This window comes from Phacochoerus africanus, chromosome 1 (assembly GCF_016906955.1).
Source record: "Phacochoerus africanus isolate WHEZ1 chromosome 1, ROS_Pafr_v1, whole genome shotgun sequence".
NCBI classification, from domain to species: domain Eukaryota; kingdom Metazoa; phylum Chordata; class Mammalia; order Artiodactyla; family Suidae; genus Phacochoerus; species Phacochoerus africanus.
In genome coordinates, this window is record NC_062544.1 from 34,505,952 (window position 1) to 34,533,169 (window position 27,218).

Genomic DNA, 27,218 nt, shown 5'->3' on the forward strand with positions numbered 1-27,218 from the left:
CTGTATTTCTAACCAGGATCCTGGTGCGGCTGGTCCGTGGATCACACTTTGGGAACCATGACACTCTGTCATGACAAACCAGGGAATGTTTCTCTTTAGTTAAAAGACATAGCTCAGTTCATATATTAAAAAATAAAAGCTTCGGGAGTTCCTATTGTGGTGCAGCAGAAACGAATCTGACTAGTATCCATGAGGTTGTGAGGTTTGATCCCTGGCCTTGCTCAGTGGGTCAGGGATCCAGCATTGCCATGAGCTGTGGTGTAGGTCACAGATGTGGCTTAGATCCTGAGTTGATGTGGCTGTGGCGTAGGCCAGCAGCTGTATCTCCAGTTTGATGCCTAGCCTAGGAACTTCCATATGCCATGGGTGCAGCCCTAAAAAAAAAAAAAAAAAAAAAAAAGGCAAAATAAAATAAAATAAAATAAAAGCTTCAATGTATAAGAGAAATCTGAGAGGCAGTGAGAGGGAGCATACAAAAACATGGAGCCCAATCCTCACTCTACCAGAGCCCTGAGCCACTGGCTGGGAAGAGGAGCAGGTGTAAAACCCCCGAAATCAGGTGAGAATGAGCAGGGAGGGCTTAACAAAGATGATGCTGGAATTGAGAGCTTGGGTGACCACGTGGATGGTGGTGCCAATAACTGAGAAAAACCAGAGTTGAAGATAAGAAACCTGATCTTGAATAACAGCTGCATTTAAGGTGCTGGAAGGACACATTTATTTATTTATTTATTCATTTATTTATTTAATTTGTTTGTTTATTTTTGCTTTTCAGGACCACACCTGGGGCATATGGACATTCCCAGAGCTAGGAGTCTAATTGGAGCTACAGCCACTGGCCTATACCACAGCCACAGCAATGTGGGATCTGAACCACATCTGTGACCTACACCACAGCTCCTGGCAATGCCAGATCTCCAACCCACTCAGTGAGGCCAGGGATCGAACCCTCATCTTCACGGATCCTGGTTGGGTTTATTAACCGCTGCACCACGAAGGCAACTCCCTGGAAGGACACATTTAGGTGGAGAAAAGCACCAGAAAATAAAAACAGGCATCTGTGTTCAGGAGAAATCTCCAGGCTTGAGATAGAACTGTATCAGCACACTCACAAAGCAGATGGCCTTGATCAAGCAGAGTCTGTCACAAGTACAAAAGTGACAAAGATCGCAACCCAGGGGGTCTCAAGAGTTAAAGCAGATGAGGAGGGAGTTCCCTGGTGGCCTAGCAGGTAAGGAACTGGTGTTGTCCATGCTGTGGCCCAGGAACTTCTGTGCAGCAGTTGTGGCCAAAAAAAATAAAAAATAAAAAAATAAAAAGCCAATGAGGAGAACAAGGAGGACAGAAATACAGAAGAAAGTATCCCAGGAAGCAAGGGAAAAGGAATAGTCAAGAAGTAGGAATATGGTTCCTGATATCAACTACTGCACGGTGCTTATACTGAGTGATATGATTTTATAAAGAAGTCATGGCATTTGAGCACCGGGAGATCATGGTTCTGGTGGGGCAGGAGGAACGTAGTGGTGTCATGTCTGGAATATGCCTGGGCACATCATCAGTGAGTCTTGGCCAGTGATAGACCTGAACTAATTTCCTAAGGGAACTGGGGTAGGGATATTTGGCTTTGTTTTACCAAGACATTGAATGAAGATAAACATCTACATTTGGTTATTAATGTAATCAAATTTTACACTCTTAAACACAAGAGGAGTTCCTGGTGCAGCGGGAACAAATCCGACTAGGAACCATGAGGTTGCGGGTTCAATCCCTGGCCTCAGTGGGTTAAGGATCTGGGGTTGCTGTGAGCTGTGGTGTAGGCCAGCAGCTGTAGCTCCAATTTGACCCCTAGCCTGGGAACCTCCATATGCCATGGGCGTGGCCCTAAAAAGCAAAATAAATAAATACAAATTTTAAAAGCAAGAAATTTCAAATGTTGTAATAGCTCATAATTTCACAGAACAGTTTAAAACCTGATATTAAATATGTGCTATTGGGTGGAAAATGGAGGAGGTGATATCTAAGGAAAAACTGGCTTTCGCATTTTCTCATCAGAAGCTATAGCAAAACAAAATGTTTCCTGTATGGACTAAAATATATAATTTTCAAAACTTAGCACAGAACAACTTTTTTTAAAATCTTTTTAGGGCAACATCCATGGTAATATAGAAGTTCCCAGGCTAGGGGTCAAATCAGAGCAGTAGCTGCTGGCATATGCCACAGCCACAGCCACAGCCACAGCCACGGCAATGCGGCATCTGAGCCTCATCTTCAACCTCCACCACAGCTCATGGCAATGCCGGATCCTTAACCCACTGAGTGAGGCCAGGGACCAAATCCACATTCTCATGGATACTACTTAGGTTTGCTATTGCTGAGCCACAATGGGAACTCCAGCACAGAACAATTTTACTTAGGATATTCTTAAGTAACAACATTTCTTACTCAAAAATATAGGAAAAAGTTCTGCTGAATAGTTTTGTAATGTTTTACAGCAGCAATGAACTCAGATGAAAGAAAGAGGAAGGGAGGGAGGGAGGAAGGAAAGAGAGAGAGAAAGAAAGCAAGAAAGAGAAAAAAAGAGAAAGAAAGGAAGAAATAAAGAAGAGAGAATAAAAGCACTTTTATTTATCTTTGCATGTCTTAAAAAACCACTCGAATCTCCTCCGAGATTTGCACACTAGCCTCCAGCAGACGCACGCTCTTCTAGGTGATGTTACGGAGAAGACAGCAGTCTATGCCCATCACCCCCAGGGGGCTGACTAAGGATAAATGAGACTGAGGGGATAACTTTAGTAGTACTCCTAATATTGGAAAATGCTAAACATAAAACTGTTTAACTACTTGAAACTGGAGGCAGATGGTGAGGGTGGAAGCAATATGCACATAGGATTTTGCTGGTGAAATGCTGCAAATCCATAGAAAAGAAACTGCTCACTTAAAAAAAAAAAAAAAACCTCATTTTGAAGCTAACACACACTCGTGGCTAAAGACTTGAAAATACATAAAATTAAAAAAATGAAACTGGTAATCTTACTAATGTAAAGTCATGTGTTTTTTTTGGGGGGGTCTATTTTTTGATAGTGTGTACATGTACAAACAAACATATCCTTAAATAGGATCATAAGCCACATTCAGTTTTTGTATCCTGCTCTTTGTTATTAGGTTGTGGCTATAATCTTCCTATGCCACTAAATATTTTTCTAAAATGTGATATTTTTTAATGGATACAAATTATTATTATACAGATGAACTACAATTTAAGCATCACTCTTCTTAATATTTAATGTTTAGGGCGTTTCTATTTTCCTGCTATTATAAATAATGCTGCAATTAACATCCTGAAATAAGTATTTCTAAGTACTTTTCTGATTATTTCCTTAAACTACATTTCATGAAGAGCAAATAATAGTTCAAGTGATATGAATTATTCTTAGGGTTCTTGAGGTAAAATATCACTCCACTTTCTAAAAAGACCATAAATTTAAATTTAATGTACTGAGAATACCCATCTCACTATGCCATCACCAGGAAATGACTATTACCACTTATGCTCTTTAATATTTGCAAATCAGGTGAACACTAGTATTTCATTATTTTCATTTGCACTTATTTGATTAGTGAAAGAATGAACTTTTCATTTGTTTATGTCTCATTTCTATTTCTTCTTTTGTAAGTTGTCTGTTCATGTACTTTGCCTATTTACTTAGCAAGATGTTAGAAGTAGCACTTTATGACTTGATCCTATTACACTTCTGCCTATTATATCTGTTGCAGATAATTTCTGTTATCTATTAAGAGTTTTCATTCTCTTTATGGTATTTAAATTAGGGAATTTTATTTATTTATTTTTTGTCTTTTGTCTTTTATGGCTGCACCTATGGCATATGGAGGTTCCCAGGCTAGGGGTCAAATCAGAGCTATAGCTGCCGACCTACACCACAGCTCTCGGCAATGCCGGATTCTTTTTTTTTTTTTTCAGGGCCGCACCCTTGGCATATGGAGGTTCCCAGGCTAGGGGTCGAATCGGAGCCATAGTCACGGGCCTACGCCACAGCCACAGCAACGCGGGATCCGAGCTGCGTCTGCAACCTACCCCACAGCTCACAGCAATGCCGGATCCTTAACCCACTGAGCAAGGCCAGGGATCGAACCCACAACCTCATGGTTCCTAGTCGGGTTTGTTAACCACTGAGCCACAACGGGAACTCCAATGCCGGATTCTTAACCCACTGAGTGAGGCCAGGGATCGAAGCCACAACATCATGGTTCCTAGTTGGATGTGCTTCCGCTGTGCCATGATGGGAACTCCAACTTAGAGAAGTTTAAACTCAATGTACTCATGGATCTTTTCCTTAGCAATTTCTTTTACTTTTTTATGCTCGGAAGTTATTTCCCCACCCTAAACATATTAAATATTCAACCGCATATTAATTTTACAGTCGAGGGCTTAATATTTTACATGTAATTTAAAATACAAAAATCATTTTAGCGTATGGTATGGAGGAAGCACACCTCACATATTTTCAAAAAGATGGCCAATTTCCCCACTATGACTTGATGATTCAACTCTTTCTTTCTTGGTGGTGTGTGCCATTTCCCTCATCATATCATCTTCAGTCTCTGTCCATTTTTATTTCTTGTGTGGATGACTGTTTGCATTATCACTTTATGATGTGTATTAATCTCAGGTAGTCAGGTCTGTTTCACTGAATTTACTTGGCCAATCGTACCTACTCAGTCTTCCAGGTGTACTAGAGTCATCATGCCAAGTTATCAGAGTGAGCACTTGCCATCTTTATGGTCACTCAGTATCTTCCCTACATAAGAGAAATTCTCCACATCACGAGACCTGCCTCCCCAAGCCCCCACTACCCATTCTTCCAGCTGTCCCTGTGTCAAGAACACAGGTGAGTCTTTGCCAATTAAGTCCAAATTCAACCTTAGCTTGAAAGAAGGCAGCCTGAGGAAGGAGGTGTCAGAGGAATCAGTTTTGGTGGCAAAAGTGGTGGCAGAGGCACCCCTCCTGGGTGAGGGGTGAGGGGGAGGCAACAAAACTGTCAGAGGTTCTGGAAGGCAGAGGTCAGGGGCAGCAGTCGCCAGGACTTGCACTGTCACAGTGCCATGCTGTGGTCAGGGTGATTTTCCCAGGCTATGCAGCCTTCGGTGCTCACTTTCTAGCCCTTTTGTGAGCTACATAATACACTGTAATACATTCCTCTGCTTCAGCTAGACAGAGTGAGGGTGGTGCCTGCAATGAAGGAAATAGCTACACACACACACACACTCATAAGGATTCTGATGGGAATTGCCTAAGAACTGTAATATAATTTGGGGAAATTGCCTTATTTAGTCTTTTCTCCAATGAATATGACATGTCTTTTTATTATGCAAACATAGTATAGATTTCAAATAAAGTTTTGTTGTTTCTTCACAGCCCTCTCTTTCAAGTCTCTTTTTAGTTACTTCAAAGGCAGGATACTTTCTCACCTTTTTTGTGTGGGAAAAAGGGAGTATGGGGAAAGAGTGGAAGGCCACAAGGAATCCATGTCTTTCTCTCATTATCACTTCTCAGTGGTTACAGGTGGTGATATACAGTAAGATTAATGTCTGTATATTCATCTTGCATACAATCTACTTAACGAATGCTTTCATTAATTTTTTTCTTCTTTTTATGGCCAGACCTGTGGTATGTGAAAGCTCCCACGCTAAAGGTTGTATCAGAGCTGCAGCAGAGGTGTGTGCCGCAGCCTTAGCCATGCCTGATCTATTGCTATGATGTATTATTAATGTTCATATGACTAAACCATTCTTGGGATAAACCTCAGTAGTTTATAGTAAATAATTCCTATAGCAATCTATTAAATTTTAACATCTACATTTCAAAAGTGAAGTGGGCTGGTGGTTTTCTTACTTTATGCTGTATTTTCTTTTTATTTTCTTCTGCGATGCACAGGGACATAACTGGTTTCCATGCTAATAAGTTAGTATCTTTAACTGTTTAAAACACACACCTGAATGTATATTTACCTAATTAATGAATTAATGAGTATAACCCTTGTTTCCCACCCCACTCCCCAAAGTAAGCCCCAAAGTAAGTAGACTTAGTGTATGTGTATTTCTGTCACACCTCTATCTCTCATCTTAGTTGATATGGGTGGTCAGAGCTATTTTGTTATGGGTGAATCATTATTTACACAATTAGATTTTCAAAGGCCTTTTCAAACTTTGATTTTTCTATTAATGCTTGCCATTATCCTTTTATACTCCATCTTTCCAATCTTCTAATTCTTCATTTTAATTTAACTCTCTGTCATCTTCTCTAGGTCTTTAAGTGAGTTTCTCAGGAAAGATATGGTAATTATATTTTTTGCAAACTTAAACATATGTCAATGCATTAATAAGCAAATCCTACATACATATGTATGTATAATATCTCAGCAAATAAGAGTTCTTTGACCAAAATACATAGCAATTTGTGGAAGGAAAGTCTGAGACCAGTATGAATTTTATTCCTTCATAGGCAATTAGTTTTTTGTTGTTGTTCTTTCCTCCTATTCAGAGGTTTTTCCTTCATTGCTCAAAAATTTAAAAGTCTTAGGACTATATTTAGGGTAGAGTTTTATTTCTGTGTTTCTGTCTTTCTTTTTTTCTTTCTTTTTTTTTTGTTATGCATTTTTTTCTTCCAAGTTGGGAAAGTCCTCATTGATGGTATCTTGGATTACTGCTTCTGTTCCATTTATCTGGTCTACCGCCAAAAGAATATATTGCTATACATTAATTAATGAATCCACAATTGATCTGTAGTGGATGTTTAATCCCAGATGTTTCTTAAATCTAACACAGAAAGGTGAGGCTATTGGGTAGAGGGTGGGGCAGGGGGGCTGTGGAGGCAGTAGACAACTATGGTCAGCTCAAAAAGCACCTTCACTGGGTGGGAAGTGATTGTCAGATATTTTGGTTGTTGGCACAGGTACTAAGACTCCTCAGTATACGGGGCAAAATCTACTTCTGTCTTCTGCCTGTGGGGTTGTGATACTGTTCCTGAGATTGAGCCATGAGTTGACCCTTTTTGAACCATGAGATTTTGTACTGTACAAAGGGGTAGTTCTTCCTAAAGATGTAACCAGTCATTGGTATATTCTTAATCTCCAGGATTACTGCACTTTTACAAATTGGAGATGGCGAGATGGTACACATATTTCAATGAAAAGCATGATTAACAACCAAACATACAACCTGTAAGTCAACCATTCACTCTGAAGTATGTTAATGTCAGTGACTAAAACTGAGATTCTGAAACTTTTATCCTGCTAGTTTAGATAATAATTTCTATATTGCTATTTTAGGAAACAAAATGGCAAGTAGGAGAAGGCTGGATAAGAACATATTCATGACAGAAACAGTTAAGGCCTCACATCACCAGAAGAAATAAATATCCATCATGTCGATGAAAAGAAAAAAAAAAAAAGCTTCTCTAGAACCACTGACAAAGCACTTACTGGTTATGTGAAATTTGTTTTTCAGGGGAGGAATGTACATCACTTGATGTTAAAAGTCTGCCTGGGTCTCTGTAGGAGGGAGAAGAATTTGCATTTGGCCTTTCTCTTTTGAAAATCAAAACTGTCAAATGAAAATGACTAGTGATAAGCTTAAAATCCCTATTTCCTGAATTCCACTGAAATAATGGCACAAAAGAACTAAATGTGAACCAAGTCACATATTTTCTTTCTCTTTCGATTTTACGGATGCTAGAATGTGTCCATTCCCAAGCCAAATTACTGATCCCACAAGGAAGCAAACTTTTTTACCAATTAAGGAACTTGCTTCACTTCCTGCATTTGGCCTATTTAAAAGGATTTGCATCTCTGAACATTGAAGCAGAGCATGTTCTTTGCCTGAGGCCCAACCCCACACACACTTCTCTCCCTCCTCTCCTCCCTCCCAATCTCTCTCTTTTTCTCTCCCTCTTTCAAAATCTGCAAAACTAAATTCATTCCTTTAATGACTGGCTGGTCACTCTGGTAACTATTACAGATTTCTGGAACATTTCCACATGTGCAAAAGGAGGCTTTCAGGCCTAACTGTTCCAGTTTATAGATATACTTACCACAAACTGAGAAGCAATGCTACTCCAAAATAAACAAGGGAATGGCCTTCAAAGTGTGACTGGGAGGCCCAGGCAACAGGAAAAGCAGTTTTCTCAACAAAAGTCCAAATGGAACATCCATTCCCAGGTGACAATGAAATGAAAAAGTGACCATAAGGAGAACACACTACTGGGTCATTAAGGCATGTCCTCCTCCCTCTATTTAGGTCAGCAGAGCCCAACCTACTGTCCCACCCAACACTTTTCCTTAATATTTTAGATGCTGCGAGACCATTTTTTTTCAGACCCTAAGATAGTAAAGACATGACCCCAAAGAAGAGCACAAGGCCACTATGATTTAATCCTGAAAACACAGGGTAGAAAAACTCCTTTAAAACAATAACAAGAAAAGAAAGAAAGAAAGAAAGAAATATGGAGTTATAGCCTTGGAAGAAATATTTTAAAAGAATATTAGAAGTTCACGTAATCCAATCTCCTCCTTAACACTAAAGGACATCAAAGCCAAGTAAAGAGACTTGTTCAAAGTCATACTTGATTGACAGCAGACCACCATAAAAACTTTTAGAACATTAACTTGAAATATAACTTCTTTATATCTAAGGGGAAAAGGTGAACATAGGTCATGCAATCCAATGCTGGGTTTTAGCTCACCCACATCTGATACCTTCATAGATGGACCACTTGGAAATGTCTATTCTTTAGGGGAAGTCCTTTGATGTGTCTGTATCAGAGATTCTCCACCAATGAGGGGGATGCTGGCTGGAGATTCAGCAGCAGTATAATTAAGGGAGGCACAGTCTTCATACAAATGGGTAGGGGAGTTCCCATCTTGGTGCAGCAGAAACGAATCCAACTAGTAACCATGAGTTTGCAGGTTTGATTCCTGGCCTCTCTCAGTGGGTTATGGATTGGGCGTTGCTGTGAGCTGTGGTGTAGGCCGGCAGCAACAGCTCCGATTACACCCCTAGCCTGGGAACCTCCATATGCCATGGGTGTGGCCCTAAAAAGACAAAAACAAAAGACAAAAACAAAAAAAAATGGGGAGGAATTTTTTTTTCTCTCAGCCCTCTTGTTTACTAGTTAGGTGCCATTTCCTGCTGATCATCCTTGATCTGAGGTGTTGTTAGAACACTATTATTCTGTTCCTCTCCTGACCACCAGTCACTCTTCTAAGGTATCACAGCAACAGTTCATGACATAATCGAAATTTTCTCTATCCTTAAAGCACACCATGAATGATAACTGCAACAACAGAATGCCTATAAACCTATGTGTTCTTTTAAAAGGTGATCTCCCTCCTCCAGTCCAGGTCGGGGCCCAGTTCTTTGACAAAGTAGAAGAGAAGAAACATAAATGAAGAAGAAGAGGGATCTAGACACCATGTCTGGCCCAAGAGAAATGCATGAATCATAGCCCATGCATTTCTGGAGATGGCCCATGTCCTTCCTGATGCCTCCAGAAGATTCCAGAGCCTTGTGGGAGGAGTGCAAAAGGCCATGCCCTGCTAGCAGACTTCTAGACCAGGCCCTGATACCAATAAGCCATGCCGTCCTCAACACTTGGCTGCACTGGATCTTGGTGTCTTTTTTTAATTTAAATTTAATTTAATTGTCATTTTAAGGCGGCACCCGTAGCAATATGGAGGTTCGCAGGCTAGGGGTTGACTTGGAGCTGCAGCTGCCATCCCACAGAACTGTGGGATCTGAGCCGTGTCTGTGACCTATACCACAGCTCACAGCAACACGGGAGCCTTTAACCCACTGAACAAGGCCAGGGATGGAACCCACATCCTCATGGATACTAGTCAGGTTCCTTACCGCTGAGCCATGATAGGAATTCCCATGGGTCTCAGTGTCTTTAAAGTAGTTTTCAAACCTGAATGTATGTGTATGCGTGCACGTGCATGATAAATGTATAACTCAAGCGAAAGATTACTCTCTAACCCGCAATGTTGCAAAGGTTAATTTTCTCCCGCTGAAGCAAAGGCGGAGTGGGGGCCCTGTCAATCTCACTTCCAAATCAGCCTTCCTACTACCCAACCCTCGGGCAGCTCCTCTGGAATGGCTGTGGTTTTGATCCACTGAAATTGACTTAAAAAAAAAAAATCATTTCCCAAGCCAGCTCTAAACCAGAGTAAGTACACAGCCGAGGGACCTCCAAAGACCGGTATGCCAAAAGGAGAATATCACAGGGCACTTACACATGTGTCCCAGCAGGGACTGTTCACAAGGATGTCACATTCCATGGTCAGCAATCACTTGGAGAGTCCAACTCTGCCTTCTCTTTTGTTTTGTATTTCCACACTATATTAGCCTACCATTTTTAGCTACATTATGAATACAAATTGGTTATAAGAATACTTTAATAGTTTCTTAAAACTTCGCCCTATGTGGTGTTTATAATGTTGCAAACACTGGCACATTTATGCAATCGTATGAGGCTACAAGGAGAAAGCTCTATTACTTCCATTTTATAGATAAGGAAGTTGAGATCTAGAGAGTGATTTGCCCGAATTAACACTGCTCATACGTGGTAGAGCTGAAGCCCAGTGTTTATTACACATACCATTTAGTACTTTATCAGTCGTTTGAGATAGCAAAATTAAAAGGCTCTAGGGAGCAGTATTACTAAATTACATAGCAGCTGGAGAGTCTAGTCCTCAATTCCTGGGAAAGCATGAACACAGTGCAAAGTGTGAGTAACTGTGCTTTGGGTAATAGTTCCTTCTCCATTTACCTCACGGACTTTACTGAAGTCAGTGGGTACCAAGTTCCTGGAAGTTTATAGAGCCAGCTATTGTTTCACGTAGAGAGAACACACTGGAGATGTATTCAGATACGTGTGAAGGTATTTTGGGGCCTAACACAACGCATTCTTGATGCTTATTAAATGTCATCTGCAACAAGCATTAAAGAGCATTTCCTGTAGACACAATCTTTGACTCTTAAGGACTCAAAAATCTCCATCAGACAACAATGGATGGTCCAACAACACAAATACAAGACAATAGAAGGCCAGCACTGTTAAGACTACTTTTCCTGATTAAGCTGAGAAGTTAAAGGTGATGACAAAGATACAATGCTATTCACTACAATATTGCTTAAAAGAACAAAATACTAATTTGGAGAACTACGGCTCATTCACGGAATGGAATATTTTGTACTCATTAAAACTAAGTATTTGGGGGGGGAAGGCATTTAATGATATGCAAAAATCTCAAAATAATATCAAGAAATGATAGAAAATGTGTCTAGACAATGATCGAGACACAAACATATATATGATCCCATACTTACATGTGGATATATGAAGGTATATATGTATATGTAAATTTATGTTTGTATGAACAAATTTATGTTTCCATAAATGTTATAAACACTTTAAGAGATCTAGATATGTAAAATCTACATATTTAGACAAATATCCAAATGTTAAGTAGTTACTTCTGAATCGTGAATGAGAATACAAATGTTTACATTCTTCTTTATACTTTCTTGTATTTTCCAAAGTTTCTACAATAAACTTGAACAGCTTTGGTGAACAGAAGAAAAGCTTTTCAAAGACATTTTTTAAGACAAATTTATCTCCTTGTCCTAAAAATGGTACAACTCTCTCCTAAATTTTCTTTGCCTCCCCCTTCCCTGGTCTACAGAAGCCAAATCTGCTAACATAGGAGAGTAGATGGGCTCCTCTTCCCACAGCTGAACCCCCTAAACTCGTTATGGTTACCGCGGTGTATGCACACTTTAACATGCCATGACAAGCTCTGCAATTACCCACTGTTCCTCCTCACATAAAAGCTTAGAACTTGAAAAGCCTGCAATTTGCATGGCTTTGTGGGGAAGTACTCACCCATTACTGCAGTAAATACGAAAATCTGCATTAAAGCATCATTAAAGCTGAAATTGTAATTATGCCAGAGTGAGTAAGTTCAAAGGCAGAGATGGCATTGGTGTACGTGATATTTAAGAAAACGCTCCCTAGTGTAGGTACTTGAATTTAAAACACAGACAACTTCTAATCCTTCCTCACAGGTTGCCCAAGCGGGAGCATCAGGCCTTCTACCAAGGGCACAGGATGCTGAATGAAGACAGCTGGCTGATCCCCAAGCTAACAGGACCCCTGCCAGTTAGTTTTTCTGTGATATAAATCCACACATTCTCACCAGCTAATGGGCTGAAGAAGGCAGTCTGAATTTGCATAGAGCTAAAGATTGGTAACTTAAGCTCAGAGATAACTTGGGAGGAAGCTAGTGAAAGAGAATGCTAGAAGCTTGATAGTGCTGGAAAAACCCAAAGTCACTGTGACAGTCACCAAAGCTGTCTGTCCAGTCTGCTTTGTTTTGTGTCTCCAAGTTGTGAAAACCTCAAGGGTGAGGAGAGAAGTGACTTAGCCAGGATTTCAAATGCACTTTTTAGTTTCTAGGTCACGGTTTATTTATCATATCTCTTAGATAAAAGCAACACGAAACATAAGGCAATCCCCTGTTTTTTGACTAGCAGATAAAAAAGGTTTTTGTGTGGCCAATTTGAATATATATTTGAATATTCTTCCCAGAGATTTAGAAGACGTAATAATACGTGTCATTTATATATTTTAAAACGACAAAATATGTAATTATCATACCACAAAAGTTTTTTGTTCTGGGTTTGTTTGTTTTGTTTTCTTTCTTTCTTTTTTTTTTTTTTTTTTGCATTTTAAGCCTGCACCTGGGCAGATGGAATTTCCCAGGCTAGGGGTTGAATCGGAGTTGTAGGTGCAGGCCTACACTGCAGCCACAGCAGCACTGGATGCTTAATCCACTGCAGGAGGCTAGGGATTGAATCTGCATCCTCATAGATATTGGTCCTGTTGGTAAGCCCCTAAGCCACGATTTAAGTCTGTGTAAGACTTAAATCTGAATATGTCTACTCTAAATGTAGACAAAGTTGATAAACCAATTATTTTAATCTCCATTTGTAATGTTACCTAATTTGAAATTTAAGAGTCTCGCTCACTAACTTTCAAGAAAATTGGTTATTTGAGACTTGAGTTTCTCAAGTATTCTAACTCATTCAAAATTTATAAGAATCTCTATTCTCATAGAAAAAATAACCTCAAGAATTCCCAATGTCTATTTTCTATCAAAAAGAGAACAGTTCAGATTTCCTTAATTTCAGTGAAACATTGCCTTGTTTGCTCAGTGGACTTGGGAGGGGGTACACCTCCTTAACAATCAAACTATTAGAGAATATGAAAGGCAACAGCTCCCTCTCAGCTTTTAGTAATGGATGAAACAGATTATATGATGTACAGGTAAATGAAAGATTTGCTAAAATGACTTTCGAAATAAAGTTATTAAGATAATGCACTATACACTTTGAGTGGGAACATAAGTTGATGTAGCCACTGTGGAAAACCATACGGAGGTTCCTCAGAAAACTAAAAATAGAACTACTGTATGATTCAGCAATCCCACTCCCGGGTATACATCCAGACAAAATTATAATTCAAAAAGATACATGTGCCCTAATATTGAAAGGAGCACAATTTACAGCAGCCAAGACATGGAAACAACCTAGATGTCCACCAACAGATGAGTGTATTAAGAAGATGTGGTATATACATACAATGGAACACTACTCAGCCATTAAGAAATGAAATTATGCCATTTGCATATGGATACAACTAGTGATTATCATACTAAGGGAAGTAAGTCATAAAGAGAAAGACAAATACCATATGATTTGTGGGATCTAAAATATGACACAAATATGATGCAAATTATATAGAGAATGGGTGAACAACTAAGTCCTACTGTATAGCACAGAGAACTCTATTCAATATCATATGATAAACCATAATGGAAAAGAATATGTATAACTGAATCACTTTGCTGTACAGTAAAAATTAACATATAGCATTGTAAATCAACTATACTTCAATTAAAAAAAAATACACTCTACATGGGGCTTTGTAAGCACTTAGATATTTAAGAGGACTTTCTCTTTAGGGGGAAAACAGACCTTGTCTTCCCTCAGGGGTATGATGCATTTTGGTCAACGAAGTAAGAAGGAGCTCTGTGCATTTCTTTATAAACAGTTATTTACTGTTTCAACAAATAATGGCTATGTGCCTGACAGAGATTACCTACTTGCTGCTAAAATTCACTAGTCCCTCTCCGGGAGCCCTGTCTTCTCTTGGCATCTGTGACCTTCTCCTCTTTCCCTTCTGCCTCTCAGGTTGCTGCTTCTCAGTTTCTGCCCAGCTACTTGTCCTCTCAAAACCTCTAAATGTCAACATTGGAGACAAGGCCCCAGGTTCTGTATCCAGAACTTCCAAAACTCTTTCCCTCAGTGACTCATCTGTTCCCCAGGTTTTAAATACGATCTATAACTGAGTGGTCCAGACTCTGGTCATCACCAGCACAGACTCTAGAGTCTCAGGCCCAGGTAACGACTGGTGATTTACGTCACTGAGATGTCTGTAAATCCAAGAAGCAGCACAATGAACTCTTAAGCAAGCATTACCTCAGATCTGTTCATCTTATCTGCTCTGTCTTGGGAAGCGGCCCTTCCACTGATCCATTTTCTCAGCAAGAGATCTGGAAGCCGCCTTTGATCAACTCTCACCCCACACCTAATCCATCAGTAAATATTGTCAATTCTAACTTGAAAAAATAGGTAATTAAGATCCAATTTTACTCAGCCACAAAAAAAGAATGAAATAATGCCATTCACGGCAACATGGACGCAACTAAGTAAAGTAAGTCAGAAAGACAAAGACAGATACCATATGATATCACTTACATGTGGAATCTAAAATATGGCACAGATGAACCTACCTACAGAACAGAAACAGACTCACAGATATAGAGAACAGACTTGTGGTTGCCAAGGGGGGAGTAGGGAGGGAATGGGATGGATTGGGAGTTTGGGGTTAGTAGATGCAAACAAGGACATTTAGAATGGATAAGCAATGAGGTCCTACTGTAGAGCTCAGGGAATTATATTCAATCTCTGGGGATAGAACATGATGGAAGATAATAAAATTTAAAAAATGTATAAATATGTGTGACTGGGTCACTTTGCTATATAGCAGAAATTGGTACAACACTGTAAATCAACTATACTTTAATTTAAAAAAAAAAAGACCCAACTGGTGCCCTAGAAACCAAAACAAGTCAAAGAAAATGTACAGTTGATACATAAATACAAGAAAGTTGCAAAATTTTTATTAAAGAAAAAAAGGAAAAGCCCTTCCCAATGAATGGGAGAGTAAAACCTCCCTGAGTGGTTGCCCAGGGGACCAAAGTTCATAAACAAAAACATAAACAAGACCACTTTTGTTAACACAGGGGTGTACGAAGATTATATTTAGGAATAGGCTTCCCAAAGCTTCAATTTATAAAAAAAGGTACACAAAAAGCTAAATCAAAGGCCATATGGGTTAAACTCTATATTTAGAGATGAAAAGAAGATGAAAGATGTCAGTCATTAAATTATCATTAGGAATAAATTATATGTAAACATTACACTCTTCACAAAGGACCAAAATGATAAACTCAGGTCACAGGGCAGATGGAGCTGTATGAAGGGATTAATAATGTTGGTATATACCCCTGATTAGTGACTCAACACAAAGCCATACCCCAAACTCGGAAAACACAATGGCTGACGTCAGTTTGATTTTATCATCCTTTTCCTTAAGCAGGAAGGGCAAAATGTGTCATTACTCAAGCCAACAATTGGCAATTACACAAAGGCTAAGGATTAAAAAAAAAAAAAAAAAAGTGGGTGCAATATGGAATAAGAAAGATGTATTCTCTGTAATTCAGAGAAACTGATTTATGAAATACTTGAAATCACAGAGCAAGTGCATTGTGAAATCATACACCATGGACATAAACACTAGATTAAGAAATCTGATCTTGAGCTCATTTAAGGTTTTAATAAAAGCAGTGAAGCTCCACCCAAGAGCGACTACATTTAGTCTTAGGATTTGCCAGTTTTACCTACACAAAAGGAAACCATGAGGAAGACATCAGGTGCTCTCAACTGAACACAATGTTTTATAAGTTTAAAGTGATTTTGTTGAGATCTGTTTATAACTAGGGAAAAAGAACGATGAATGATCATATCAGAGATTGCTCATGAGTAAAACAAGAAAGTTTCTCTATCCCTTTAAAGAAAAAGCAATTATTCAGGATTTCAGCAAACTTAATTTTTATGAAAGCCAACAATAAATTTGCTATGACTCTGGAAGCACATAATCTTTCTTTGTCCTATTCCTCAAATATAAAGAGGCAAAGGAACCATTGGTCTTGTACCATCATGTCTATGCAGCCAAAGGAGGTCACTGCCCTGCTGATGGAATGTTTTTATTCAAAATCTACAAAGCATATTTAACAGTTTGGCAAATCATATTTCTAGCATGGAAAATCTGCTGAAAGTTTGAATGGAAGTCACAGAACAAAATAAATAAAACAAAGACACTTACACTCAGGGCTATATCCCTGGTCTCACCTTATCTAAAGAGACAACTTTCACTAATACCTAAAGATATTCCATCTCTGTTGACTAGGTTGCTTCCACTAACAAACTAAAGTTCACATTAACAGCCATCCCTCTATATGCAGCATGCAAACCTGATGGTGCCACACACATCTGAGCAGAAACAAGTACACAGTCTTTCCTAGTCATATAGAGAGCTGAGACTGTTTTAATGCCTTTTTTTTAAAATTATAATTGCTACCTTCCTTCTTTTGTAGGCTAGCCCATAAAATTTAGGAAGAATTCAGAAAAATTCTTGTTGCTCAAAACTCACTCACTGCTTGGGAAAACCACCACCCTAAATAGCAGACTCAGAACACAAGGAGGTAAACACTTGACTGATACTAAGCTTGTCAAGCATGAAGAAGCAGGGGAAACAGTGAAGTCAGAGCAGCGATTTTTAGAGGAAGACCAGCCTTGTTTTTAAAAAAATGAAACGCTATGACAACTAGATACAACAAAAACAAAAATGGAAAACAGCAGAGTGAAAAAGACAAACTGGATGACCAAAAAATTAAAAGAAAAAACTTACTTCAAAAACAGCATTATAAAAACAAATAGCAAATCAGAAAAGAACACCAGTGAAATGACAAAAAATCAATAAAACGCACACACATTAAAAATACTAAGATAGACCCCTCACACCTGACAATAGTCATAATGGCTATTATCGAAAAGACAAAAGATAACAAGCATTGGTGAAGATGTGGAGAAAAGGGAACCCTTGTACACTGTTGACTGGGATGGAAATTGGTGCAGCCACTGTGGAAAGCACTACAGAGGCTCTTCAAAAAACTACTATATGATCCAGCAATCCTAGTTCAGGGCATTTATCTGAAGGAAATGACGTCAGTATCTCAAAAAGACATCTACATTCCTATGTTCACTGCACCATTATTTACAAGAGCTAAGACACGGGTAACAACCAAAGTGTCCATCAACAAATGAATGGATAAAGAAAAGGTGGTATGAATCCACAACAGAAGACTCTCCAGCCATAAAAAAAGGAAGGAAATCCTGCCATTTGAAACAACATGGATGAATTTTGAGGGCATTATGTTAAGAAAGCTCAACAAAGAACAATAAATGCTGCATGATCTCATTCATACGTAGACTCTAAAAACAAAACAAAACTCATAAGTACAGAGAACAACAAAATGGAAGAAATAAAAAAAACTACAAGATTAGGGGTTGCCAGAGGTGGGGGTGCAGGGTGGGCCAAATGGGCTAAGGTGATCAAAAGACACGAACATCCAGTCACAAAAGAAAGAAGTTCTGGGGATATAACGGACAGCATGGCAACAACAGTTAGCAGTGCTATATTGTGTATTTGAAAGCGGCTAAAAGAGAAAATCTTAAAACATCTCACAAGAAAAAAAAAGTCTAACTAGTCCAACTATGTGAGGTGATGGATGATAATAATACTTATTGTGGCAGTCATTTAAATAAATAAATATACACACATAATCATTACGTTGTACAACTTAAACAATGCTACATGTCAACTTTATCTCAATAAAACTGGGGAAAGGACTATGATAGTATTAGGTTTAGCTTATATCAAGGGAACTTGAATAACAAACATCACTGCTGGGAAGGGTGGAGTACATAAAAAGTTCCAATACATCCATCTCAGTCACATGTATGGATGTACAGACACGCAAAGACATACACAATGCACGCAGGATAAAAAAGACTAGAGATATACTAAAATGTTAACAGGGGTTATCCTTGGGAAATGGGTTTAAGGGGGATGTATATTTCCTTACCATTTCTCATATTTTCTACAAACTATCAGCTTTACTGTTACAACCAGAATATCACATTTTATTTTCCAACCATGGCAGCCTGGTAGATCAGAGTCATGGGAAAAAAGCCTGCAAAATTTCTTGTGAGATTTTGTCATGGCCTTAAAATGGCACGTAGTCATATGGATGCTGGTAAGCAGATTGAGGCCTTGATGGCATTGAGAGCCCCAATTTCAGGTTTGACTAAATCCCTCACTGCCCAGCTCCTTATCTTCCCGGATTATAGTTCGCCTTCCGGGGCAGCGGGTTACTGGGAAGTTCCAACCCACCATCAGGGATGCTCTCAGATGGCTCTGGGCATCCTGCAGTGTTTTCTAACCCTGTTCTATCCCAGCCACCTTCTTCAAATTCCTTATTCCAACTTGTTTATTCTTTCCCTATCACTACTTCACTGACAGACTATTAACTCTGATTCTTTGCATCAGCGTGCCTGTCTGCAAAACCACTGCCTTTTTACCCCCATCCTATTCAGTGTCACATCTGGTGAATGAGGACAACTCCCAGAGCAGAAATGTCAGGCCAGCAAGCTGTACAGTGGTGAGACTGATGTGTGGCTCAGAAAGAGAGTCCAACCCTAGTTCAAAAGAGGAAGTTCCTCACACGTCTCTGAAATAATAAAAACATCACTGAAGAGCAGATACGATGTTTTGTAGTTCCTACTTGGAAATCCACCTTCATTATACTCTGAATTGGGTTTGTTAAGCCAATGCCCCAAGGGCAGAGGTGGGGAGGATGGAAAATAAGGAAGGGTTGTGTTTACAAAATGTTTACAGGGTGTTTGGAAGAGTGCGATTTGGGGTGTTTTGTTGCCCGCCCCACCATGTGCCTACCCCAGTACTTTTCTGAGTTTTGCCAAGTTTCTTCTTGGAAGTGTATGGTTCATACAGTTTCTCCAGTTCTCTGATTATTTTCACCTCTACGCACCTCCTTTAGCTCACTTATATCCTTGAAGAGAGGGCTCAGTGAACAAGGCAGCAAATACAGTAGTGACCAATCCTTCCTAAATGAGTCTCTGTATGTGATAAATAGATAGTTGGATAGATAGTTGGACAGATAGACAGACAAATAGTAATTTATGAAAGTTTTCCCAAACGGATACTAACATAATAGGTTATGTGTACTTAGAGGTTTAAGAATATTTCTTGTCTTTAATAATTCCTAAAACTGTCCAACAGGAAAGTGAAGCTTCTTTCCCTCTTTCCTTCCAAAAATAAACCCACATATAAATGAATTTAAGTAACCAGCTGCACTTTCCCAGTAGAATAATTTTTGAAAACACAAAAGGTTAGGTATTTTGACCAACCTAACCTTGGTCAGGCAATATTTGATCTCAGAACTCTAAAAGCCTAGAATCAGCAGATTTCAGTAATTTGAGTGGGCCTGACCCAAGGAGACAGCCCTTTAAAATAAATGATTTTCTTTGACTGAGGCAGGAGAAGTTAAAGATACGAAGTGTGAGAATGGTTGGACTGTCATTGCAGGCTTGAAGATGGAGGTGGGCAGCGGCCCTTGGACAGCCAGGATAAAATGAGGACCTCAGTCCTACAGCTGCAAGGATCTGAATCTGTCCTCAAACTGAATGAGCTTGGAAGTAGATCCTTTGTCAGTCTCCAGATAAGAGACTAGCTCAAAGTGAAAATAAAGGAAGCCTCAGTGTAAATGAAGTGGAGAAGCCCTGAAGGGGGAGCTCTCACATACCATCACTCAGACCCCAGCAGGGGGACGGAAGAATTTCTACCAGCCCAGCAACAGCTCAGCCAATGAGAAGCCACAGCCACTCTGGAGTCCCTGCCCCATCTTCCTCTCTCCCTCTGTAAAAGCATCAGCCTCTCTCCTCTGTTTTTTGGACTTACCTATGATTCACTCTAATTTGCTTTTCCCCTATTACAATGCTCTGCTATTCCCAAATAAACTCATTTTGCTGAAGAGATAATAAGCTCTTTTGTCTTGTTAAGGTCAATAACTGACACTTTGATTTAGGCCTTATGAAACCCTGAGCAGAAAAGCCAGGTGAGGGTTCTTAGAGAACCAGGAGCTTATCTTTTCTACCTTTCTTTGATTTTGGCCTTGTGATACCTTGAGAGACACCTAAGGTCAAACAAGTCAAGTCTACTGAGACTTCCAGAGAATTATAAGATCAATGGATAATGGATAAATGGATAATGTTTTAAGCCACTAAATTTTTGGTAATTTATTACACAGTAATAGAGAACTAGTGCAGGCATTATGCTGTTTTCTTTTTCAAAGCATTTGATAGTTTTGTTTTTAGAACCTTATTGTATTATAAAACCACTACATGCTTATTTCCCTATCTTCCTATTCTCCAAAGATAAACATAGCTAAGTTTCTCCTTTCTCTTCCAAAAATTCCCTATGAATATGCATGACTATACATGTATGTGTATATGCACTCAAAAACACAGGCACACACATATAAAATTACAAAGTGTATTTTTTTATTGAACAGTCTATCTTGGTCATCGTTCTAATATCAGAATATAAAAGCCCATCTGATTCTTTATAACAAACATGTAGTCTTGAATTACTTACGTAAATCATTTTCTACTAAACTAGCCCCTTCTTAAAGTTTATGTTAAATAATAAAGTGGTAATAACATAATTTTCCATTTGCTGGTATTCAAGCAATGCTAGACTTATTATTTTCTGTCATTCTGTGAGATATCACTAAGATAAATTCTTAGAGATTAATTTGATGGTCCAAAGGGTCAATGGAGTTGAAAGTTTAACCAATATTTCAAGTAACCAAAAGGGCTGTGCCAATTCATACCAACAGTTACATGATGTGAGAGCACTGCTTCTGCACAACCTCGCTAGCACTGGATTCTACCAATTTCGTGAAATTTTTGATGACATGTTAGGTGGATAACACTGTGTCATTATTCTGATTCATATTTCTCTTAAGATCGCAGCATCATCATCTCACACGTTTTGGTCAATTTCATTTTTTTCTGATACACGTTTTACATCTTTTGCCCATTTTTCTCCTGGTGCATTTGCCATTTTCGTATCAATTTATACAAGTGCTTTATATATTAAGGCAATCGGGGGTTCATCAGTTATGGGCATAAAAAGTATTTTTCACACTTTGTTTTCTTTTGATTTTATTACACGGAATTTTTCACTTTAGGAGAGATACACTAGTCTTTTCCTTGGGAGCTTCTGGATTAAATTCCACACATAGAATCTTCCTGGAACTAGGAACCTGTGATTTTTTACCTTTCTTTTTTCCTTTTTTTTTTTTTTTTTTTTTAATAGGACTGTCCTGTTCAGGGCTCTTTCAGGAATCCCTGGCTGTCAACAAATACTATTTCGTCCGTGAAGATAAAACTCCAGAACATATGTCAGTTATCTTTTCTTCCTCAGGGCACCAAAGCCACATCTACACAAAGAAATCAATGTTCTCATCTCTACCGATTCATTCGATGAGCATAAATTCACGTGTCAGTGATGAGTGGCCTGACTCACAAAATCCCTCCCTGAGAAAAATAGAAAGTGTGTATGTTGGGTGAGTAAGCACTAAGAGATGCTATATATGTTTTCTCTTTTTTTTAATGGGAATCTAGGAACCCTCCCCTGGCTTCTGTGCACCAGGCATGGCAGAGAATATGCAGCAACAGGAGGAGGGGAGGGGCACGGTGGCTGAGAAGGCATTTCACATCATCAGGATGGGAGGGCAGGTCCTTTATTTAATTTACATTTTCTTCTTCTCTTATACAGAAATAGGAACCTACCAGACTGTGATAAATGTCATTTCTCACAAAAAGTCGGACAGACTTTTCTATAGCTTCTGAGGGGATAACAACCTGTTGGCTCCCTAACATAAGGAAAAAATGCTTCGGGAACCTGAAAGACAGGCTTCTCTCTGCCCACTCCTCTGAGTAGGTAGGAAATTATATTTGAAGGGAAAAGAATTCTACATAGAGAAACGAAACATAATTAAAAGGATCATTAGTCTTAACCACATTTTCTTTCACTTCGATATTAGAAGTGAAGAAAATTGTGGCAATGAAAGACTCATCAACAGGTACATAAAGCATGGTGCAATTACTACAGAACACTACAAAGAGGAGAAGGACTAAGTTTTTTTAATCACTGCTGAATTATATGTAAGAAAGAAAATATATCATATACTTAGTTCCTAGTATACACGGCAGGGCAATCTGCTGGGGAAATGAAAAGATAAAACAAAGATAGAATTCCAGCCCCTGAGTAAAGTATTTGGCCTTGCTTGACCCTCTGGTCAGCTTTCATTATTATGACAATGATATAACATAAATCTCCACAGTCTAAAGGTAATAACATAGAGAGTTGGGTGCTCACCATTCAGCTTTGGAAATAGGTTACCAACTGCCCACCCCTCTCTGCAATTATACCTCCATCACCTTCTCACAGGTAACTAATATCATGAAATGGGTCTTAATGGCCATATTTGCCTTCCTCTTACTATAAATATATATACACAGCTACATATTTATATTTGTGCGTATTCCTACACAAAATATTGCATGTAACCCCACGTAAACCTTACATGAATGGTTTAAATAAGATTGTTCTGCAACCTGCTTTTGTTACCCAAGGTTATCTTTCAGTGCTAGTTCATTTCTATTTTCTAGTGCACAGTGTCCTGTGGATGTCACAATTCACTTTTTTCCAACTGATACATATTTGGGTTGTATTGCTTTAAGTGTTTAGCTATTAAAGACAATGCTATGATGAGCAGTCTAGAACATGTCTTCTTGCAGAGTGCAAGAGCTTCTCTAAAGTTGTGCCCAGGAATAACTGCACCTTCGAGGTCTTACCATAGTATCATAATTTTATGAATTCATCTTTTTCCTTTTTAACTTTACCATCTTTCATTTATTCCTATAAGGAACATAAAATTTCACTCCAAAGGGGGAACTACCTCTCTCTCCCTCTCTCTCTCTCTCTCCCTGTCTAGTCTGGTCCCCAAACATACTGAGATAATTTCTACTCCCAACTGGAGAGCCCCCACCCACCCAAGAGCAGAAGGACTGCTTTCTGGGGGACAGTCATGGCTGAGGTTTAAGTAAGTCAGCACCATGTGAGAGCTATCATGTGAGAGTTTCCACACGAGTACAACAGAGGTAGTGCTTACTCCCTCATCCTTTCAACCCATCATCCTCCACAACCTGAGCACATCTTCCCACAGATCCATCTTAAAATTCCTGAAACGCACTCAGCATCAAAATTCATTCTACCTAGTCAGTTGCATTTCTGTATACCAGCAATGAAATATTAGAAAAGGAATACAAAAATACGATACCTTTTAAAATTGCACCTCACAAAATCAAATACCTCGGAATACACCTGACCAAGGAGGTAAAGGACCTATATGCCGAGAACTATAAAACTTTCATCAAAGAAATCAAAGAAGATGTAAAGAAATGGAAAGATATTCCATGTTCCTGGATTGGGAAAATCAATATTGTAAAAATGGCCATACTACCCAAAGCAATCTACAGATTCAATGCAATCCCTATCAAATTACCCAGGACATTTTTCACAGAACTAGAACAAACAATCCAAACATTTATATGGAACCACAAAAGACCCAGAATCGCCAAAGCAATCCTCAGAAACAAAAACCAAGCAGGAGGCATAACTCTCCCAGACTTCAGGAAATACTACAAAGCCACGGTCATCAAAACAGTGTGGTACTGGTATCAAAACAGACAGACAGATGAATGGAACAGAAGAGAGAATCCGGAAATAAACCCGGACACCTATGGTCAATTCATCTTTGACAAGGGAGGCAAGAACATAAAATGGGAAAAAGAAAGTCTATTCAGCAAGCATTGCCGGGAAACCTGGACAGCTGCATGCAAAGCAATGAAATTAGCACACACCCTCACACCATGCACAAAAATAAACTCCAAATGGCTGAAAGACTTAAATATACAACAGGACACCATCAAACTCCTAGAAGACAACATAGGCAAAACACTCTCTGACATCAACATCATGAATATTTTCTCAGGTCAGTCTCCCAAAGCAATAGAAATTAGAGCAAAAATAAACCCATGGGACCTCATCAAACTGAAAAGCTTTTGCACAGCAAAGGAAACCAAAAAGAAAACAAAAAGACAATTTACAGAATGGGAGAAAATAGTTTCAAATGATGCAACTGACAAGGGCTTAATCTCTAGAATATATAAACAACTTATACAACCCAACAGCAAAAAAGCCAATCAACCAATGGAAAAATGGGCAAAAGACCTGAATAGACATTTCTCAAAAGAATATATACAGATGGCCAGCAAACACATGAAAAAATGCTCAACATCGCTGATTATAAGAGAAATGCAAATCAAAACTACCATGAGATACCACCTCACACCAGTCAGAATGGCCATCATTAATAAATCCACAAATAACAAGTGCTGGAGGGGCTGTGGAGAAAAGGGAACCCTCCTGCACTGCTGGTGGGAATGTGAACTGGTACAGCCACTATGGAGAACAGTTTGGAGGTACCTTAGAAATCTATACATAGAACTTCCATATGACCCCGCAATCCCACTCTTGGGCATCTATCCGGACAAAACTCTACTTAAAAGAGACACGTGCACCCGCATGTTCATTGCAGCACTATTCACAATAGCCAGGACATGGAAACAACCCAAATGTCCATCAACAGATGATTGGATTCGGAAGAAGTGGTATATATACACAATGGAATACTACTCAGCCATAAAAAAGAATGACATAATGCCATTTGCAGCAACATGGAAGGAACTAGAGACTCTCATACTGAGTGAAATGAGTCAGAAAGACAAAGACAAATACCATATGATATCACTTATAACTGGAATCTAATATCCAGCACAAATGAACATCTCCTCAGAAAAGAAAATCATGGACTTGGAGAAGAGACTTGTGGCTGCCTGATGGGAGGGGGAGGGAGTGGGAGGGATCAGGAGCTTGGGCTTACCAGATACAACTTAGAATAGATTTACAAGGAGATCCTGCTGAATAGCATTGAGAACTTTGTCTAGATACTCATGTTGCAACAGAAGAAAGGGTGGGGGAAAAAATGTAATTGTAATGTATACATGTAAGGATAACCTGACCCCCTTGCTGTACAGTGGGAAAATAAAAAAAATATATAAAAAAAACAAAACAAAACAAAAATTCATTCTACCTTCTGACTTTTATCTCTTTGCACCTTTATGTTCTTGAATACTCAAGCATACACATCCCATGCTCCAGCCACATACTAGGAATGCCCCAACTCTCACCCCATTTCTACCTAACAAAATCATGCCCATCTTTCAACATGATGAGCAAGTGGCTCCTTCAATCTCTCCCATACTTTCCTGATTGGAATTAACCTTTCTCTTACACCATTTAGACCGAATTTAAAAACAAAACACAGAAAGCACTCTCCATTGCATAGTTTCTGTAATATAGTTCTACCATTCTTACAGTTAGTTCTGGAGGCCAAGGGTCTCATCTCTGGCATCTCCATTGTCCCTACAATGGTTTTGGACATATGGATAAATTATATACACCACTGGCAGGTAAAACTTTAGATGAACTCTTGCCCACACAACAAGAGATGTTCTAGACTGCTCAGCAGCACTGTTTGTAATAGCGAATATATACCATAGGTAACTTTAGGGAGAAAGTTGTTGAATAATTCTGATGCCCTTTAGGACAAGAGACACCAAATGCAGTGCACTGCCACCTTGAATATTTTAAGGTGAAGAGATTTGAGAAACAGCATGTGCCCAGAAAGCAGGTCATAAAACCTGCATGTGAGAGGCACCCTCTCTATACCTGGAGGAAAGGCGGCATCTTATCTCTGAAGACAAATGACCCGGAAGAATCTGAACAGACAGGCCGTACTAAGTTCCCCTCGGTTTACTACAACGAGCTCACCTTTGTCCTGTACATCTTTGCACCATTCCCCACTCTTCACCAAACTATGGTAAAAACAATCAGATGTAACTGTTTCTTTGGGTCTTCATTTCCTTATGAATGCTCCCAGGTCCCAAAAAATGTATATTTAATACTTGTGTGTGCTTTTCCTTCATTAATCTGTCTGTGGTTACTGGGTTCCCAATGGAGAATACGTTCGAAGGGAAAAGGTAAGAGAAATCTTTCCTCCCCTGCAGTTCTCAACACTAATCCTCTTCACGTGAATGGTCATGGCCACATTTCCCAAAGACAGTCCTAACATGGAAGCATGGCTTGCGTCACCCACAAATTTAGACATGGAGAAAAAAAGAACTGAAATAGGATCCCATGTAAAAAGGATTTCTCCCTTTCAGAATCCAAGTGCTCAACGAATAAGGCTTGGGCTGACTTATCAGAAGGAACAACTTACTGATAAAGCAACAGTGAAACCAAGATAACACGATGTGGAGACATACCTACATTTCAAAAATGCCTGGATTTGTTAAAATCTAGCGAGAAGTAAAGCAAAACTTCAGTACCTGCATGAGCAGAGAGAGGTGAGTGGGGCCGAGGCAGTGCTGGGGACTGTCCATTGCCTATCAAGCTTTTCCGGTTGCTGGTTCGGCAACTGTCAGGAGGAAAAGAAAAACAGTTTTAAAGAGGAGAGGATGTAGCCTCAACAATGGTCAAGTATTTCAAAGTAGGCACAGCCTAGATTGAACAATCCACCTGCTCATGCTATTTTTAAAATTTTTGCAAGTCCACATGCACCCACTAATATTTGAAGGGTGGCTGTTTCTGGAATATCAGAAAATATAAAGTATTCATAGCATAT

The 27,218-nt window shown here is 39.2% G+C and overlaps 1 protein-coding gene across 4 annotated transcripts in view; it reads right to left on the minus strand.

Moving 5' to 3' along the window:
- The window catches only part of MAST4 (microtubule associated serine/threonine kinase family member 4), a 182,475-nt gene that overhangs the window by 99,334 nt on the left and 55,923 nt on the right, over positions 1-27,218 (minus strand). For all 4 annotated transcript variants that reach the window (XM_047797712.1, XM_047797626.1, XM_047797873.1 and 1 more), the window contains exon 2: positions 26,923-27,011. In XM_047797712.1, the coding sequence (XP_047653668.1) occupies positions 26,923-27,011 (89 nt within the window). The remainder of the gene's footprint in view (positions 1-26,922; positions 27,012-27,218) is intronic.